The sequence below is a fragment of the Arachis stenosperma genome, chromosome 10 (assembly GCF_014773155.1).
Source record: "Arachis stenosperma cultivar V10309 chromosome 10, arast.V10309.gnm1.PFL2, whole genome shotgun sequence".
Taxonomy (NCBI): Eukaryota; Viridiplantae; Streptophyta; class Magnoliopsida; order Fabales; family Fabaceae; genus Arachis; species Arachis stenosperma.
The window spans coordinates 6,888,805-6,909,938 of NC_080386.1; the positions used below are offsets into that span (position 1 = coordinate 6,888,805).

Consider the following 21,134-nt stretch of genomic DNA (forward strand, 5'->3'; position numbering starts at 1 on the left):
ACGAAGCCAGCATTGAAATAACCATTTGAATGAATCAATTTCTTCGTTCTTCATCAAAGAGCATCCGAGAAGTGTTGACTGACCGTGGTGATTCACCCCGACAAAAGAACCACAGACCAAATTATACCTGAAACGAATTACCATGGTCCAGAATGCAAAATCATTAGGTACACCCCAACAAATGCTTCGAATACACCCAATGAAACGGCCAATATACACCTCTGCTCGGATTCGTAAAAATAAATTAATTTAGCATCATAAACAGGGACAGTTTGTTACCTGTTTGTATTGTAGGTGGTGTCGAATGAAATGACGTCTCCGAAATACTCAAAGGCGGCTCTGCTTCTTGCGTCGGCCCAAAAAGCCAGCTTAATCGATTGATCCTCCTCGAGTTCGAGCTAAAAAAAGAAATTCGGATTCTTCTCTTTCATTCTTAAGAAATATTTCCCGAATTCCTTTGCATCTTCTTGTTCGGAAACATTCTGCACTTCCCTGGTAATGTAATTCCTCACGTCCTTTTCGATAAAATTTAACTCACGGTGACCCCCGGCAGCCGCAACAAATGATTGGTAGGTTTTGCTTGGTCTGATACCGGCCTCGTCATTATTCTCTATCGTACGACGAATGGACATGCTTAGTTCCCTGTGCTGTTTGAGCATCTCTGCTTTGCTTGGACAGCAGGGGTGTGAATGATCCAGCACAACCTTTGAAATGATCCAAGCACCGACATCCTTCAATGTGTGTATATAAATTCTTGCAGGACAGTTTAAACCGGCTGTCGGATTGGTCTTCTCGGTTGGAGATATTTTAGATTTCCATTTTCCCTCTCTGCTACATGTAATCAGTTGATTCTTAATCTCGTTTCCCTTCCTATTTGTGCACCGAACTCTTGTAGAGAAACCTGCAGCCTTGGCGTAGTTCCTGTAAAATTTTCCGGCATCTTCAAGGGTCGTAAAGGTCATTCTGACCTTCGGAACAAGCTCGTCATCAACAACCGAGAGAGGCTGCACAATACACCGTGTCAGAACTGTGAATACACCCATAGATATGATACAAATACACCCAATCATGTCTAATATGATACACCCGAACCGAAACAACTCAACTACAGAATGACATTTAAAGCCATAAACTGTCAATACACAGGCTGCAGAATACACCTTATCAAAAACTAAAAACACACCCAATCATGTCTGATATAATACACCTGAACAACAACAACTCAATTAAAAATAACAAAAAACCAGTAAAGTGTATATACACCCACACTTATAGCTAAAATACACCCAAAGAAGAATTGATCTACACCTGAGCGTCTGCTATAAATTCCAGGTAATTAAACAATGTTCAGCAATTTTTAAACTACACAATGCTATACAAATTACTGTAAATCAAACCTTAGGAACTTCGTTAGATTCAAATTCATAATCCACATCGCCTGGATTCAGCACAAAATCTGAGCTTGAAGGATCCATTATCTTCAAAACGAGTTCGAACTTTGATTTCAGAAAATAACAAATCAAAAGAGAAAACGAAGCTCGAGTTGCAGAGAGAGAAAAAGATAACGTAAACGAAAAACATACCAGTGAGAAAAGAAGAGGAAAAGATCGATGGAGAAGAATGAGGGAAGACGCGCGAGAAGAAGAACAACCAAATCTCAAAATAACGAAAACGAAGAAGGAAACAAATATTTTAAATTTGGAAGTTAGATATACGCGGCATATTATATAGCGCGTGTAATCAACGTACGTGGAGGAGCGCGTATTTTAAATTTATTGTTTAATAAACTTGTAAAGCATACAAGCCCTAAATGGCTTGTATGCAGAGCTTTTCCGTATTATTATATAGTGTCTAGTCTATCATTATTATAGTTACAAATTTTGCTGTTTTTGTTTCTAATAAGATAGGATTGCATGGAGAAAATTGTTATTGCGCACATTGGTATCAAAGATGGAATTGTATATTTAAATTTAAATCCTATTGCTTATATACTTCTCTTACAAAGCTTGAATGCTGCAAATATAATTTTGTGTTACGACCTGGCCCAAAGCAATATGGGCCAACCCGACTCGGGCGAAAAGCATACGAAGTCCGACCCGAACACGCGTCTAGGGCAGCTCCTCATCACAGCTGTCAAAGGAAACTTCGAGGAAGGTGGACTCTGTCCTTGCGGGGTCCACCCCTGACACGGTATATATGAGGGGGGTCCAGCCCTTTCCCGAGGTACGTCACACATCCGCCTGTCTATTTCTCGCCTGCACACTAACTGACTAGAGCGTCGGAGTGTCTTTGCAGGTGACACCCTCCTCTCCACAACAAGAGCTCGGCAGCCTGGTTGGTCCGATCCGATCATAACAGATCAGAACAAGGCGTCCCCACCATCTCAAACCTCCACCCGAATCGTCCGATAACCAACCAACCGAACATTGGCGCCGTCTGTGGGGACTGCCTAAATGGACGTCGTGCCGGGCACTGGAGACCAAGGCCGAACAGCCGGCGCAAAGGGGGCAGCCTCTGTTGCCTCACCAGGAGGGCGATGATGGTCCCCCCGGCAGCGCAATGAACCGCGCACAAGGACGCGAGAGACACGCCCCCTTCGGAGGAACTGGCGGCGACATCGCCAGGATAATGCAGGAGCTACGCCATAGGGTCCAGAACCTAGAACGAACACTAGCCGATCAGGAGCATAACCGACGAACAACTGACCATAGCTACTCCCCGTCTCCTGAAAGCCGAGAGAGAGATTCCCACCGGAGTTGCTCCCGGCACGCCTCCGCTTCCAGAACGGAAGCGGAAAGCACCTGAGAAGATTCGCCTATCCCGAGAAGACGAAACGACACAATCATCTACTCCCGAGGCAAGGAAACGCGCCTCACGGGACAAGATCATGAGGACGGGAAAGAGAGGCCTGTGAAGGCACGGCGACCCGTGATAATGGGCGCCACCCCATTCCACTGATCCATCCTCGAAGTCCGATTGCCGAAGCACTTCGAGAAACCAACGGACATTAGGTATGATGGAACCCAAGACCCTCTGAAACACCTCACGGCCTTCGAGGCCAAAATGAATCTGGAGGGAGTAGGAGACGAGGTGAGGTGCCGGGCCTTCCCAGTCACCCTGGCAGGGCCTGCGATCCTGTGGTTTAACGGCCTCCCACAGGGATCCATCTACGAGTTTTCGGACATTAGCCATGCCTTCTTAGCCCAATTCACAACACGAATAGCAAAGGCTAAGCACCCGATTAACCTACTTGGGATAATCCAAAGGCTCGGGGAGCCAACCAGAAAATACCTGGACCGGTTCAACGACGAATGCCCAGAAATTGACGGCTTAACCGACTCGGTGGCCAGCCTCTGTCTGACGAACGGCCTCCTCAACGAGGACTTCCGAAAACACCTCACCACGAAACTGGTTTGGACGATGCACGAGATCCAAACTGTAGCTAAGGAATACATAAATGATGAGGAAGTCAGCCAAGTCGTGGCTGCCAATAAACGGCACTCCTCCTACAATCCACCTAGGCAACAAGGTAACGGAGAAAGACAGAAGGAGCAAGCCAGAGATGGAGGGCCGAGCAAGGCACCCAGATCGTTTCCCCGGATCGGAAAATTCACCAACTACACTCCACTCACTCTTCCCATCATGGAAGTTTATAAGCAAATAGCCGAGAAAGGAATCTTGTCGAAGCCCCGACCACTCAAGGATCGTACTGGGGGAAACAAAAACCTCTACTGTGACTACCACAAGGGCTATGGGCACCAAACACAGGACTGCTTTGACCTGAAGGACGCACTAGAACAAGCGATAAGGGACGGTAAACTAACATAATTCTCCCACCTTATAAGGGAGCCAAGGAGACGACATCGCGACCAAGACGAGGAGGACAAGACCCGGTCGGCGAAACGGCGACAAGAGCCAGAAGACAAAGACCACGGCCTCACCGTGATAAACGTAGTAACCGCCAAAAACACCGCGCCAAGGTTGAGATCGGCGCACAAGAAAGACACTAAGGTCCTGGCGGTCTCCTCCCCGCTGGTGCGAAGCTCTAAGAAGCCCCCATCCATCTCTTTCGGTCCGGAAGACCAATGGTTCGACGAGGCCCCTGAAAACCCACCCATGGTCATCACGGCCAGAGTGGGAACCGGCCTCGTCAAACGAATCCTTGTCGACACAGGGGCAGACTCAAACATTATGTTCCGCAACGTGTTCGACGCACTGGGTTAAGGGACGCCGACCTATCGACTCACCAGCACGGGGTCATTGGGTTAGGTGACCACTTCATCAAGCCAGACGGAGTGATATCTCTGCCGATTTTCGTGGGACAGGCCCAAGGCTGAAGATCGGCAATGGCTGAGTTCGTGGTTCTCCGAGACTTCACAGCCTACAACATCATCTTGGGAAGAAAGATGATTAACGATGTTTAGGCGATAATCAACACAAAGCTACTAGTCATGAAGTTTGTTACCGACGACGGATCTATAGGGTCCATAAGGGGAGATCTAAAAACGGCGGTCGCTTGCGACAATGCCAGCCTCTCCCTAAGGAAGAAATCTAAGGAGGCGTCGGGGGTGTTCCTGGCCGACCTGGACGCCAGAGTTGACGACAAGCCCAGACCGGAACCAGAGGGGGACCTGGAGAAATTCAGGGTCGGTGACACGGAGGAAAAGTTCACGTTTGTCAATAGAAACCTTCCACATGAATTGAAAGAGCCTGTGGTAGAAATGATCAGGGCCAATGGGGATTTGTTCGCCTGGACACCGGCCGACATGCCGGGCATAGACCCCAAAGTCATGTCGCACCACCTATCCGTCAAATCGGAAGCCCGCCCGGTAGCCCAAAGGAGGAGAAAGATGTCGCAAGAGAGGGCAGGGGAAGTGGCCAGGCAGACGGCCAGCCTCCTAGAAGCGGGCTTCATACTAGAACTAGACTACTCGACCTGGCTTTCGAATGTAGTTCTAGTAAAAAAGCACAGCGGCAAATGGAGAATGTGCGTAAACTACTCCGACCTCAACAAGGCATGCCCTAAAGATTGTTTCTCCCTCCCCAACATAGATGCACTCGTCGACACGGCGGCGGGTTACCGGTATCTGAGCTTCATGGATGCCTTCTCCGGCTACAATCAGATTCCGATGCACCAACCTGACGAGGACAAGACAACATTTATAACGCCAAGGGGGACCTACTGCTACAGGATGATGCCATTCGGCCTAAAAAACGCAGGGGCAACATACCAAAGGCTGATGAACAAAATATTTGGCGATCTCATAGCAAGACAGTGGAAGTCTATGTAGACGACATCCTCGCAATGACTACGCGACCCGACGACCTCCTGAATGACTTGGGAAATGTATTTGCATCTCTCCGACAACACAGTATGAGGCTCAATCCTCTCAAATGTGCTTTTGCCATGGAAGCTGGAAAGTTCCTAGGATTTATGATAACCCAAAGGGGGGTAGAAGTCAACCCTGAGAAATGCCAAGCGATACTCCAGATGAAGAGTCCGGGCTGTGTCAAGGACGTCCAGAGATTGGCAGGTCGACTCACCTCGTTATCCCGTTTCCTCGGAGCTTCGGCAACAAAAGCCCTACCCTTCTTTAATCTCATGAGGAAAGGGATAGCATTTGAATGGACGCCTGCGTGCAAGGAAGCTTTCAGACACTTCAAGGAAATCCTAGCAACACCCCCTGTACTCGGGAAGCCAAAGGCCGGAGAGCCGTTATACTTATACCTCGCCATAATAACGGGAGAAGCCCTGGCCACGGTTTTGATACGAGAAGAAGGAAGGGTTCAACAACCAGTCTATTTCGTGAGCAGAGCCCTACAAGGGGCGGAACTAAGATACAGCAAACTGGAAAAGCTAGCTCTGGCACTCTTGACCTCTTCTCGGAGGTTAAAACAATACTTTCAAGGTCACCAGATTGTCGTAAGGACGGACCAAGAAATCCGACAAGTACTCCAAAAACCTGATTTGGCAGAAAGGATGATGACTTGGTCCATTGAACTCTCCCAATATGTCATACGATACAAACCCCGGTAAGCAATCAAAGCGCAAGCAATGGCAGACTTCCTGGTAGAAGTGACGGGAGATCCAACCGAGGAGACGGGCACACGGTGGAGGCTCCACGTGGACGGGGCCTCCAATCAGACGTCCGGGGGCACATGGATCATCCTAGAGAGCCCAGCCGGGGTCGTATACGAGCATTCGATCAAGTTCGAGTTCTCCGTCTCGAACAACTAAGCAGAATACGAAGCCCTCATAGGGGGGCTTAGTCCTAGCAAAGGAAGTTGGAGCGACGAGGTTGGAAATATGCAGCGATTCACAAGTTGTCACCTCCCAAGTAAACGGAAGCTACCAAGCCAGAGACTCGCTACTACAAAAGTACTTGGAGAAAGTCAAGGATTTGAGCCAGAAATTTGAGGAGGTTACGATCCACCACGTTCCAAGAGAAAGGAACACACGGGTATATCTCCTATCAAAATTGGCCAGCACAAAACCGGGAGAAGGCAACCGATCTCTCATCCAAGGTATGATGAGGGAGCCGGCAGTCGCTCTGCACCTGTCAAGGCTAAGCCCCTCATGGTTAGATCCCATCACCAACTTCTTAGAAAACGGCAAACTCTCTGACGACGAAAAAGATGCTAAGAAACTGAGAAGGGAAGCAGCCAAGTACGCGATCATCCAGGGACAGTTGTTCAGAAAATGACTCAACCAACCCCTATTGAAATGCCTACACCCCGACCAAACGGACTACGTTCTCAGGGAAGTCCATGAAAGGTGTTGCGGCCATCACATAGGGGGTAAAGCCCTAGCAAGAAAATTAATCCGAGCTGGATACTACTGGCCATCAATGATGGCAGACTCTAAAGAATTCGTTAGAAAGTGCGTCAAGTGTCAAGAGAACGCCAATTTTCACAGAGCACCAGCTTCCGAGCTAAGCTTGTTAACGTCTTCCCGACCATTCTCACAATGGGGAGTCGATCTCTTGGGGCCCTTCCCGGTTGGTACAGGACAAGTCAAGTACCTCATAGTCGCCATTGACTACTACACCAAATGGATAGAGGCCGAGCCGTTGGCCAGCATATCCTCATCCAATTGCAGGAAGTTCATGTGGAGGCAGATGATAACACGGTTCGGTATACCGGAGGTCGTCATCTCAGACAATGGGACACAATTTACCGACAAAAAGTTCACAGAGTTCCTCACCGGCCTGGGCATAAGACAGAAGTTCTCCTCAGTAGAATACCCCCAAACAAACGGACAGGTCGAGTCCGCAAACAAGATCATCCTGTTAGGACTTAAGAAAAAATTGGACAATAAAAAAGGTGCTTGGGCCGACGAGCTCGCCTCGGTCCTCTGGTCCTATCATACAACCGAGCAGTCGTCCACCGGGGAGACCCCTTCCGACTAACATATGGGCTAGATGCGGTCATACCCGTGGAAATCGGGGAACCAAGCCCACGACTACTTTTGAAGGGAGTAGGGGAAGCTGTGGAGAAGGACCTAATAGATGAAGCTAGAGAGATGGCATTCTTGACGAAAACAGCGCTAAAGCAAAAAATGGCCCTGCGCTACAACACCAAAGTACTCAAAAGAGAGTTTGAACCAAACGACCTCGTCCTAAGGCGCAACGATATCGGTCTACCAATCCCGGGAGAGGGAAAACTGGCGGCGAACTGGGAAGGTCCCTACAGAGTCAAAGAGGTGATTGGCAAAGGCGCTTTCAAGTTGGAAAGGCTCGATGGCAAAGAAATCCCAAGAACGTGGAACGCGAGCAACTTGAGAAGGTTTTACTCCTAGCACGCGCGCGGCGATTTAGCGACTAAACGAGCTAAGTAATCAATTCATGAGATTGTACTTTCTAATATGGCTTATAAACCTTTTGTGCAATTACTGACTAAAATATACTTGTCAAAAGTTTTGTTTCTTTTGTTTACTTTTCTTGGACAACCCATTGCGCAAATGAATCCCACGCAACGCGCGCCGAACAACACAATAATACGCGGCCCCGGGACTGATCACCTCAGGAGACCTCCAGCTACCACGATGGCAAAATGGCTACACTAAAAAGCCACGACCTGGCTTAGCCAGAATACCAACAGTACGGTAGAACGAGTGCGAACAACAAACCAATAACGGTGAATATAGCGAGAACACAACCAGACAAACGGGAAAGTATTAACTACAATAAACCGGGCAGACGGCCCAAAAAACCATTGTCCACAAGAGCTAAACAAAACTACTCACAAAGATTTCATGAAATTATACAAGACATAAGAAGTTATTTCCTAGGCATGTCGACAATCTTGCCATCTTTGATCATCTTGAAGACACCAATTGCCGACGTGTCGAAGTCAGGGGCAACGATTTTGACCTGAGCCTTAAGGGCTATTGCACCTTTCCCCTGCTTAACGACTTCCTTGTACTTTGTTTTTCACCCCGCGAGCTCAGTCTCGACAGCCTCCTTCGCCAAAACGGCCTCGTCGCGTTCTTTCTCTAGCGCGGTCACCCGCCCCTGAGCCACGCCGACTTGCCCTCCAAAGTCATTTCCCGCTCGACAAGTCGTGAAACGGTGGCATCAGACTCCTCCAGTTTTTTCTCGGCAGCGGAGGCCTTATTCTCGGCAGCCCGGAGCTTCTCATCAGATTGGTCAAGTTGCTCCCGAAGAGTTTCAACTTCACGTTTAAAAGCATTATTGGCTTTCCCAGCAGATTCCAACCTCTTACAGAGAGGTTTCATCCCGGACAGCTCAAACTCGGCCTTCCGAGCTATCACTGCGCCGTGCAGGAGGGTACGATACATCCACCTCGCTTGCCCGGCCAGAGATGACTCGTGGAAGTGCTCTTCAGTGCCAGGAATCAACTGAGCGTTTATGAAATTCCCAGCGTCAAAATTTTTCTCCATCACGGTGAGGACCTCCTCAGGACTACTGGACGTTTTTCTCCTTTTGAGATTGGGCACCTCTTCCACGTCGTCGTCGGTCACTGGATTAGACCTCGAACCCCCAGTACCGACCACTTCGGGAAAAAGGGGAAACAGCACCTCTTTGTCCCCATGAGCTAAAGCACCCTGAACCGAAGTGTCAACCTCATCAGCCACAACTCCCAGCTCGGAAGAAGCCTTACTCTTATCCTCTGGGGAGGCAGTCGACTTCTCGTTGGCCGCTTCGTCATCACTCGCACATAGAAAGGTCTGGAACAAGTCATGGAGACCCGTCACCTCGGCAGACATCCCCACTGTAACAGGAAAAGAAGATTGTTAGTCGCAATGGAATACTAAAAAAAAAGGGGGCAAGAAACAAAAAGGAAATCTCAAGTTAAAACTGCGCACAAATATAGTTCCGACCGACTTCCCAATCACCCATGAGGAGGTGAGGATTCACATGATTCCTCCCAAAGACTGCCCATAACACGTCGGAAATCTTCTTGTCCACAGCGAACATACCCTTATAGGTTACTTTAATAAAGGCATTAGACCCCGCCCCGAAGCTCCAATACGTCGGGATGAGGCGTTGCCCTTCTAACGACAGCCAAAAAGGATGACGACCTTTGATGGGGCGCACCTTGAAATACTTATCTTTGAACCCGTGGTAGGAGTCCTCAAACAAACCAAAAATCCTCCGACCTTGGGCAAATCGGAAAGACATGAACTCCTTCCTCGCTTTCCCTTCCTTCGAAGGGTTTGTAAGGCTGAAAAAGAAAAAGAAGACATCCACGGACACCGGCAGCTCGAGATATTCACAAACCATCTCGAAACAGCGGATTGAAGCCCAACTGTTCGGATGCAGCTGCGACGGCGCCACAGAAATCTGGCCAAGGAGCGCCATTTGGAAGGCGGAGAAAGGAATACGAACCCCCACTTGCGTAAACATGGATTTATAAAACCAAATCCAGTCGGCAACTCGGGGAGCACTGAAGTTGATCTCGTACAATCGCTCGTGGGGAGCCAGAACGAAGACGTCATAGTTAGACTCCTTGTCGGTTCCGCCACATAAGTGCCCGTTTTGACGGAACTCGGTGAGCTCCTCCTCGCCCATTTGATTGGGGGAGTCCTTCAGATCGGAAACCACCCAGGCGTAGGGGTCGTACGCCGCGGGAGAAGGGAAAGCTCGGGAGGCGATGCGAGCCATACCTACATGGGGGTACCACCCGGTTAGTCTAAGAGGTCGGGTGCTCGGAGTGAACGCAGAAACTAAACTCAACCTATTCTGCAACTAAAACTAAACATGGCTAAAAGGTAAAACCCAAACAAAATCCACCCTAGAATGGCAACCTCCCCCTAATGCACCCACTTAAGGCCAAGGATCAAGCATCATGCAAAATTAAACAAACAGCATGCATGAAAAGGAAGCAACGGCAGAAGCAAAAGAACAACAAAAAGAGGGTAAAAAGGATGCATAATTACCTGTATTGATTGCAAAGATCTGAAAGGAAGACAAGAACAACACCCTGAATTGCTGAGGGAGAAGAAGATGGGGATAGCTAGATTCGAAACGAAAAGATAAACGCCAAATGAACACCAAAGGCATCACAAAACTGTTTTAAAACTACCACCAAAAGGAACGCGAAAGCCTAGGGGTATATTAGTCTTTGCACGAAGGGTTTTAAACTCATTATGAGCATTTAATGCACTGTGCGAGGAACGAGGCGACAGAAGGTCACCTCAGCAACGAACGGACACGCGCGCAAAGACCGCGTCATCTCCATGGATGGCCGATCTGACGACAACACGCCAAAAGGGATAACACGCCAATAACAGACCACACGGCTGTTACTAGCGCGTTGGGGGCACTGTTACGGCCTGGCCCAAAGCAACATAGGCCAACGCGACTATGGGTCCTCCGACCCGGACGGTCGGGCGAAAAGCATACGAAGTCCGACCCGAACACGCGTCTAGGGCAGCTCCTCATCACAGCTGTCTAAGGAAGCTTCGAGGAAGGTGGGCTCTGCCCTTGCGAGGCCCACCCCTGACACGGTATATATGAGGGGGGTCCAGCCCCTCTCCGAGGTACGTCACACATTCCGCCTGTCTATTTCTCGCCTGCACACTAACTGACTAGAGCGTCAGAGTGTCTTTGTAGGTGACACTCCCCTCTCCACAACAAGAGCTCGGCAGCCCGGTTGGCCCGATTCGATCATAACCAATCAGAACAAGGCGTCCCCACCATCTCAAACCTCCACCCGAATCGTCCAGTAACTAACCAACCGAACATTTTGTTTACAAAATTAAAGGCATTCTTTGTTTCAATGCAGCTGTAATTTGTTTAGTACGTATGTAATAGTAAATTTTAAAATGTTTAATTGTTTATTGTCTCTCTCATAACTTACATGTCATGTCTCAAAACCTTCATAATTGGGCAACCCTACGCAGCTAAAAAGAAAAATTAGAAGTTTTGTTAATGAATATATCGATAGTTAGTAGATGAAGTATAGTATGACCATCTATGATTATCTCTATATATTATTTTTCTAAATGATAATCACTCTTAAAAATAAAGGACAGTTTTTATAAAGTTGTTACTCACATACAAAGAGAGTGTAAAATATCATGGTAGGCCTTTTTTTTTCTTTTTCTTTTTTTTTTTCTTTGTTTTCCTTCATTCTGTGTTATATGTAGCTTTTAAATATGTAGGAGAGTGGAAACTTTTTATAATTAACTAATAGTTCCGCCGACAAAATAACTAATATATTCGAAAAAGAGTAAAGAGTTAAATTAGTCTGTGAAAAATCACTCATTCTTTAAATTGATTTTCAAAATTTTTTTTAATTAGATTAGTCATGTTAGTTCTTTCGTCTTTTTATTTGTTGATAATGTCAAAATTTGCTAATATAACACATTAAGTGACACTCTAATGCACACCTAAGAGTTTTAATTGACTATTAACATAATAAATTTATGAAATTAGATCAAATAAAAACATAATCGTAGGAAGAACTTGAGGCATTAGAATCCTTCAATTTAGGGTTAATTTTATTTAATTTCATAAATTATTCATGTTAATAGTCAACTAAGACTTTTAGGTGTGTGTTGGAGTGTCACTTAACGTGTCACATTAGTAAATTTTTACACCATCAACAAACAAAGTAACAGAATGACTAATATGACTAATTTAAAATCTTTAAAGGGACGAATTTGATTAAAAAAATCTTTCAGGGACCAATTTAAAGAACGAGTGATTTTTTAGAGACTAATTTGACCATTTACTCATTCCAAAAATGTCTCTTTCATAGGTTTAAAATTTTGTCATACTAAACACTGCTTTCGCAAAAAAAAAAATAAAATTATGCATAATATTTACTATTAAATGTTAAAATATGTTCTTTTATAAAAATAGTTCTCAGGTAATTTTAATTTTATCATTTAGAATTTAGAGTTTTATTTTAGTAAATCTCATTCAAGCTTAATTAAAAAGAAGTTAAATACATATTTGGCTGAGAGTAAATTAAAGCAGTAATACTGGAATTCTTACAAAGAGTTAAAATATCCTGTTATTTTGGGTGAATATTGTAAAGCACTTCAAAACAAGAGGAGAAGAAGAAAAGTTTGAGAAATAAGTTAAAAGAGGGAAAAAAGTGAAAGAATAAATGAATCTTAGGACATGAGCATGACATTGATGAGCAAGGTATCCTTTGATTTATCTCCTAAGCAAGGAAGCTTTTCTCGGTTGTTAGTGTTCACATTCCTCACGTATTCTTCAACTCCTCTCTTTACAGCATACTCATAAATAACACAACTCTTCATCACTTGATCAAATGTCACATAATTAGAGACACTAATTACTGCTATAAGAGTGTCATTGGATGGCTAATCCTTACACTGCAGTTCTTAAACTCACTTTCATCTTCCTTGTCATTGCATCCGGTAAACTTTTCATACTTGAGCCTTTTTGTTTGTGTCACCAACCTTAGCCATGCAGAGCAAATATAGCATTTAGTGCTACACCTTTTGCTTGATGGCTCTATATATAGGTTCCTACTACAAAATGTTTCTCAATTTTCAATTGAATATATTTCTTGATCTACTTATTTTATGTAAAACTTCAATGCAAATATTTTGTGTACTCATTTCGTCTTATATTGGAAGTTATTTTTGGTCAATAGCTTGTAATTTGATGTTGCAGCACCAGAACTTGGTGGAAGCAGTAAATCAGTGACCATAGTGAATTACTGCAAGGAAACAGTATGGCCAGGGATTACACCAAGTGAGAACTTTAGTGGTGATGGCTTCACACTGAAACCAGGGCAATCAGCAGTGTACACTGCACCGGCCGGATGGAGTGGCAGGATATGGGCAAGAACAGGATGTGATTTCGACAAGAACGGCAATGGTGATTGCCAAACAGGTGGCTGCGGCGGCAATATAAACTGCACCGGCCCAGGAACCCCACCTTCCACCATAGCAGAGTTCACACTCGGTGATGGTAAACCTGATTTCTATGATGTTAGCCTTGTTGACGGCTTCAACTTGCCCATTGCAGTGAAAGCTGTGAATGGCTCTGGGAATTGCAGCACTGCTGGCTGCGACGGCGACTTGAGGAATAACTGTCCTTCGCAGCTGACGGTGAAGAAAAACGACAAAGTCATTGCTTGTAGGAGCGCCTGTGATGTCTTCAACACTGATGAGTATTGCTGCAGAGGCATATATGAGGACCCTGCTATGTGTTCTTCTTCAAACTACTCCAAGATTTTCAAACAAGTGTGCCCTGTAGCTTATAGTTTTGCACGTGATGACCCAACCAGTGTTATGACATGCACTGGAGCAGATTTCATTGTCACATTCTGTGGATCAAGGTATTCTTACTCTTGACACTTACTGTCATCTTACAAGTTACCTTGATCCTATATTCCCATAATTGTAGCTAATATCCTTTGATGCAGGAATCAAACCGTGTGTTCTTATCATGGCAAGCAGCTTTTATGCAATGGCTCAAATTCAAAAGGCTTTAAGACAAAACCAGATTGGTGGTGGGTCTTCTTGCTCCTAGTGGCATATGTGTCCAAGTTATGCTTATCTTAGCGAATGGATAAAAAGGTCATGCAGTAATTTATGTGGCACATATGATTATAACAACAACATAACCTTTTCACCGGTTGGAATTGACTAGAGATTCAACTATCTTTTTTAGTATACCATAACTGTAAATCAATGTTTCTTTGTTTTGTTGTTTCATTCACTTTTGTTGAGAACATCAGTAGAATCCTCAATTGTAATAAACCATATATTATTGATTTCTTCAATCCTATGAGACACAAGTTAAAAAAGAGTACTATCCAACTCAAGCATTTTATGTAGCAAATCCAAAATATAACTAAGCTAGCACACAAACTTTCTATTTTTCTTTACAAAAAAATCAAACAAAATTTACATCTTCACATTTTCCTTAGGCAGCCAGGAAACTAGTGATACTATCTACTGGACTTACCACTGATATTATTTTCTTGTGATTTTGATTGGTCATTGCTCTCTTTTAAGTAAATCTGCGATCTTGATTCTTCATTTTCGTATGGTAAAACCGATACTGGGGCAGCTGGCACTGCATTCCAACGCTCCCTTAAAAACTTCATGAATTTCCTAACCATTTCTCTCCGAAACTCAAGCTCCCGCGTGAACAAGTCAAAGAGAAGAAAGGAAAGGATGTACTTGAATGGCACAACAAGAAGAGCAGTTGCAGAAGCTAACAGGACTAGTGCAACCTCAGTAGTTATCTGAGAAGGAAGCAAATCAAATTAAACATACATTAAAAAGAGGAACAAAGATCAAGGATACTATGAAAATAACCCCGAAATAAAAAAAAAAAATCTGAGATCTACTTTGAAAGCACATAACTATACCTGTGGATGGCCAGAGAGGAAAACAGAACGTATTTTGAGAAGTGCAACATTCACTTGCTGTAAGAAATTCTCAACATCACGCATCGCATCTTTTACAGCAATAATCTTCTGTATTGTATTTGAAGGTGGCTGATCACGTATTGTTACTTTACCGAACGATCGTCCAAGGCGACCTTGCTCCTTAAGGCCCCTAATTGTCAACATTCCAACTGCCAAAATCATCAGCATCATGGGGAACACATATGACAGCAAGTTTCTGCAGAAGACAAAAACACATTAGCTCATCTAAAATAAGGTTTCCACCTTCCAGAAATACGTAAAATATAAGCAACTAAATGTGGCAAACAGAAATCCAAATCTGGAAGCTACCAAATAATTATCAGTTTAGCCCACCAACATGTGATCATAGACAAATGTCCTTTAGAAAGCAACAATCATAAATTGAGGAGTGAATTTACCTAAAGATTATTGTATAGGTAAGAGAGAGAAATGCAACTGTCAATGGTGGCTCCTCCCAGCGCCTGAGCTTTTCAAAGTTTCTGACAGTTAGAGTGAAGGGGAATAATAGCTCCTGCAGATGATCAAGACCAATCTCATGCAGACTTAGTCCAGGCACAATTATTATGCTACTGAAGAATTATGTAATTGCTCAAAAGTCAAAAGTCAAAACTATATCTATAGTGAACTAAAATGCCACTCATAATATGAGAAGTAATTAAGTTCAGCATCCAAACCTTAAAGAGATCAACATTGCTGGGTATTCCTTGTAGAGTTGCAGCATCAATGGTGGCTTGAGTTTTCTCCTCAACCCGGTATTTCTGTTTACTTATTTCTGCTGCTCTTTCTATAAGCGACATATCAGCCACAACAAGATTCTTACTTAATATTAAGCCTTTGGTTGAAGTATTCTTCCAGAAATGAATGGAATTACTAGATGCCCAAGATGGAGATTTCATCCACTTCCGCAAGTAGACACTTCCATCTATGTCAAAAACATGGTTGATGCTATTGCTGCCATCAGACATTTCTTCAGAGGATTGAGTCTCTGGCTGATTGCGGGTATTCACAAATCCTGTAACCAGTGAGCCTCCCCAATAGTTAACAGCTAAAGTCTGAAGGACGAGGTCACTATGTGGAGCATTCCGTAAATATGAAAACTGAACAAGCTTGATGGGATCGTCAAGCAACTTCCTCATATATTGAAGCGCCTGGAGTCTAGCTATACCATTAATGGCACTGGTTGTTGCTCTTTCCTTTCCTTTGTGAGCCCCGTATACATGAAACAATGACTCGTCAGAATCATCAGGTCCATATTCATGTGTGAACTTGTGTAACGCTATAATTTCACTTATCAAAGCATGCCAAACATCTCTCCTCATTTCACCTCCCAAGTCAATGAATTCCAGTATCCAGCTATTTGACCTAAGTATGAAACGAAGTAGAAGTATCAATTATTGTAAGACAATGATATTAAAAATTTAAAATGTAGCATCCAATGCTTGATGGAACAAAGCATACTTACTCTGAGACAGAAGAAATGGAAACAGCAGAGTCAAAAAGTGCAGACCCTAAAGGCCCAACCTTTGCCTTCTCTACCTTCAATCCTTGATGTGTAAGATCCATTCTCATGGCTCTTTTCTCTCCCAGTAAGCCAACTGCCTGAATGTTTATTTTAAGTTATCAATAGAAAAAGATAATGATCCCTTTCTCCTTGCAGAGGATCTATTCTAAACCCCCCCCCCTTTTTTTTTCTCTTGTTATTTATAATCAGCTTACTTTGACCAGAGAGACTTTTCTTTCGGCCAAACAAAACAACATATCAATCAAATTGAAACTAAGCGAGACAAATAAATTAGGCATAGAGGTCATTGTGATTATACTGAAGAAATCAATGGGTCTTGTATGTGGAGAAAGTGGCAAAGACTGTGTACCTCAAAATATATTGCTTTATCAGTAAGAGTAAGTTTGCCTGGCCATGCCATATTACCCTCCCATTTCAGAACAGGCTGCTTACTGTTGGAACCAATGCATAAAATTCTCTCCCCTAAAATTTGAGGGAACTCTGGAATCTGATATGACCTCTTTCCTTCACGCACTCTACAATAATATTAGTACAAGGTCAGCAGAGATGTTCTGTAATATCAGACATTATATAGAAGTTGAGAAGTAAAATAATGAGACTATTATTACACTACAACACAATAGCAGAACTCGCTTATCTTTATCCTATAGAAATGATTGTATACCACATAATGGAGAACTCAGAACTATATTAAAGAAGAGAAACTGGATAAAGGTCCAGGAAACCTAGTTTATTTTTAGTAATAGCTTGCATGAACCTTGAGCACAGCAGATTTGGATAAAGGACACAAAGAAGAGAAGTCTAAAGCAGCACAAATAAGTATGAAAAGATACTTCAATAGAAGTGAACAAAAAAAAAGAGAACAAAGAGCTAATAATTCATCGTACTTTTTTTTATGGGAATTGGATTATTTAGAAGATATTTTCAGTAGAAAACTTTAATTCCCTAATCATGCATCCCAATTATTCTTTCCAAACTTTGCTTGGATGTCTTTCTGTAAGAATGCAACATCATTGAAAAAGGGAGATAAAATGACAAACTTACTTGATAAATTCATTGATGTAAGTCAGCCATGAGCTCAAAGAAATTCCAGATTGATCTTTAGCAAGAGCCTTAAAAAGATTATGCGCTACAGGTCGATCAACCACACCGGAGACTGCAGGAGCAATACGAACAAAAGCTTCTTCAGTGACAAGTTTACTCTGCAAAGCCCACAAAATTATGCATCTAAAATGAGCAGTCTACATCAGAAATATGAAAGAACTAACTGAAAAGATAAAATATGTACTTAGTAGTTTTCTCTCCAATAAGCCACGCACCACTCTTACAAGTTCAACTAGTTTGAAAAGAAAAGCTAAATAGGGGATCCCTAAGAAAAAGATTATCCTCCTTTCATACAATTCAAAGGGACATTTGCATGCAAAGGAAAGAACTGTACCTGTAAGGAAGCCTTCTCTGAGTTGTTGGAAAGGTCATTGGTGTAAGGATTTTCCCAAGCAAGCATGGTTATGAATATCAGCCTTTGGAATGCAGGATCCTATGCAAAAATTTCAACAAGCATCAAGCGTGTTTTTGAGAGAACATAAAAGAATAAATTTGTTCATACAGTACTTGATTTATTAATTCATTTGATTGGAAAAGAAACCTGACGAATTTCTGTCTGCATGTGGGTGCTAAACCCGACATACTGTTAAAAACAGAAACCGAACAAATTTTCAAATACACCTTTCAAAGAACAAGAGACTAACCTTAAGGGAAGGATGAATATCAGCACCATCTCTTGACAAGAATCTAAAGCAGCAGTATTCAACCAAATTACGGGCATCACCACATACAGATTCCGGGACAAGTGCTTCAAAAATTTTCTGCATCTTCTTCCCAGTCAATCCATTCATCCTGCAATCTTATTTCCATCATGTCAAATAATAATTTCTGTATCAGTCTTATAGGTATTAAGTAAGCAAACTAAGAGATATGAAAAGAAAACAAATTCCTCAACTAGGTCATAACTTAAATCATAGCTAGCGCAAGAGGCACTCATATATTTTCAGATTGAAGAAAATATTAAGTAAGTGTCTTCTCCAATGACCTCTTTTTCACTGTAACTTTGGGAGTAAAACATTTTAATGTTTATTGTACATTCCAATGGCATAAGTAAAAAGCATATATGATATAACGCTACTTCTTAGTCTTGACTCATGAATTTCTTAAATATGATCCATTTGATTAATCCAAACCACAATTATAGAAAAGTGTCACCAACATAGATAGAAGGATGCAAATGTATTCACCTGCTGAATTGCTCAATACATATAACAGCAGCTAGAGATAGAACCCCATATCGCGTTTTGCGTTCTATTGTCTCCTCTACCATTAATATGTCTTCCATTACTTGAAACCCGAGTTCATTTTCATGAGAAGGCTTCCTATTTTGACCAGGCTTTGCAAGGGGAGAAGCCACTTCATTTAAGAAATTCTGGGTCCTTGATAACAATGCATTCAACCTCTCTTGTATAGAATCTATGAAAAAGAAATGGAAATTTAAAAGTTCAAAGGCAAAGCCACAATGAGGAGACCAAAAAACTAAAAGATAAATAACTACAACACACACCAACACTTCTTCAAGACTTCAACATATGAGGGAAATCGAATTCCTTAGCATCAATATCAGCAATTTTCAAATTTACACAGAAATTAACAACATATCTTAATGAAACAAAAGGCCAACGTATAATAGAAACTGATACAAAGAAGTAAATTGAGAAAAAGAGTTTGAAAGAGAACATACTGGGAGTTATGTCACTGAGCTTGAGTTTATCCCCCAACGACTGGGGCGTGAACTTGAAGGGAAATTTCTGCTCTGAAAATATTCTTGGGGAATACTTATGGTATCCATGGAAATCTTTGCGGGATGAAAAAACAAGATACGTGGGTGTTATTCTGAAGTGGGTCAATGGAAGCTTTGGCCCCATTCTTCATGAGTGAAGTGTGTTTGAAGTTCAAGTTTCAAACTTGGAGCTGATAATTCATAGCTGAAGCATGGATCAAAAGAGGAAAGGGAAAGGGAAATGATTAGTATATAAAATGGAAGAAATCAAGAAAGAGAGAGAAACGTATGCAAATAGCATTCCTGCGCTTGCGTTGAGAATGAGAGCCACCGGCCACCCCTCAATGTAGTGCCCTTGCACGTGCTAAATGTTTATGAAAAATTCATCACCTTTTTACAAGAAACTAAAAACAATTCAATGTTTTTAGAATTTAATTTTGAGACACTCATGCTTGTAAATAGTTGTATTTGTGTATCTAATTATATAATATTATATCAATAAAAATGTTTTATATATATATTTTGGTGATTAAATATCTAAAAATATATATATAATTATAAAATGATGTAAAATATTTTACATTAATAATATATTAAAATTAAATTTATAATTTTATAGTCAAATTTAATTTATTGTAACTTTATGACTCGTTTTAAAAGTTTTGTTTTGGTATTTGAGTTTTGACTTATAAAAAATTACGCTATTAGTGTTTGGTATAATCTTTTAGGTATATTTTTAACTTTTTAAAAAGTTATTTAAGAGTTTTTGAAAAGGTTAAAAAATTTAATTTTTCTCCTTTTCAATTTTATCACTCTTATTTAATGCACAACTTTAAAACAAATATTTTTATAATAACTTTTCAAACACAAAATAACTTATTTGTAAACTGTTATTAATAAAAATCTTTATATTTTAAATTCCTTTTTCAAAAGAACTAGAATGAGACCGCAAGATGCGCGCGCGGGCAGTAAATTAATGATAGTATATAATAAATATTAAAAATGGCTATGTTTTATAGAATTAAATTAAATATGTGTAAACTAAAGTTAAATTTAAAAGGTATTTTGTTCAAAATAATTTGTAGTGCAAAAAATTTAATTTGGATGTTAGAGTTGTACAAAGTGACATTTTTATTTGGTGGTTTGAATTTTACATTTATTTTGGTTGATGAACTTAGTCTTCTTATGTGGCGTTGGTCCTACCTTTTCTTTATTGGTTATTATTAGAGTTGTTACTTTCTTCTTTCTGTTGTAGATTCTTATGAATGCATGTTCTTTATAAATTGTTGAGTTGTATGCACTTTCTATTGTGTTGTTTGTTCCATCTTTGCATGTATGTTTTTCTTCCAAAGATGTGTCTTTAATTTGTATGGTTTTCATTCTCCTTAATCTCTTGATGTGCATACAATTTTCCAATGACATCTACAGTAAAAAGAACAAAAATGTATAGAATTTTTTTTATTAAATAAGTTATTTTTAATAAGAATAATTGAAATAATATAAAGTGAAATTACCTATTAATATTTTTCTTTGACCCACTCTGTTAGATAATGTCTCAAGTATTGCGAATTCAAAATAATATTCGAAAATGTTCAATTTAAAAATATAATAAATATGTTTGTTTTGTACCTTTTCATTTAATATAATTATTTCTAAGTAAAGAAACTCTTCTTTATTTGTGGGTGTTAATGTTTTTCATAGACAAACCATGTGAACTTTGATAAACTAATTGTCTGTTTGTTTGGTGATATTGTCCAAAGAATGATGCTCCATTGAGTAAATTTGAGATGTTGTGTAGTACGAAAATAAATTTCTTGTGCTAAATTTGATGTTATATAGTGATAAGAGACTTGTATAAGTAGTTTATGGTATGAAATTTAGATATTTGTAAGGTAA

The 21,134-nt window shown here is 41.7% G+C and overlaps 2 protein-coding genes across 3 annotated transcripts; one reads left to right on the forward strand and one right to left on the reverse strand.

Annotated features, from left to right (window-relative positions):
- Window positions 1-12,682: 12,682 nt before the first annotated feature.
- LOC130955238 (pathogenesis-related thaumatin-like protein 3.5) lies at window positions 12,683-14,097 on the forward strand. The gene is made up of 3 exons (XM_057882054.1): window positions 12,683-12,859; window positions 13,119-13,788; window positions 13,876-14,097. The coding sequence occupies exons 1-3, from the start codon at window positions 12,799-12,801 to the stop codon at window positions 14,012-14,014; spliced, it is 870 nt and encodes a 289-aa protein (XP_057738037.1). The 5' UTR covers window positions 12,683-12,798; the 3' UTR covers window positions 14,015-14,097.
- A 93-nt stretch (window positions 14,098-14,190) lies between these two features.
- Window positions 14,191-19,546, reverse strand: LOC130955237 (uncharacterized). Of its 2 annotated transcripts, XM_057882052.1 has the most exons (11): window positions 19,200-19,546; window positions 18,703-18,931; window positions 18,160-18,307; window positions 17,850-17,948; window positions 17,456-17,613; window positions 16,761-16,926; window positions 16,352-16,488; window positions 15,564-16,251; window positions 15,288-15,400; window positions 14,830-15,085; window positions 14,191-14,703 (listed from the first exon to the last, which is right to left on the reverse strand). In XM_057882052.1, the coding sequence occupies exons 1-11, from the start codon at window positions 19,381-19,383 to the stop codon at window positions 14,404-14,406; spliced, it is 2,478 nt and encodes an 825-aa protein (XP_057738035.1). In that variant the 5' UTR covers window positions 19,384-19,546; the 3' UTR covers window positions 14,191-14,403. The 2 variants fall into 2 exon arrangements, with proteins under 2 accessions (XP_057738035.1, XP_057738036.1); XM_057882053.1 differs by lacking the exon at window positions 19,200-19,546 and having other exon boundaries at window positions 18,160-18,314.
- Window positions 19,547-21,134: the final 1,588 nt, after the last annotated feature.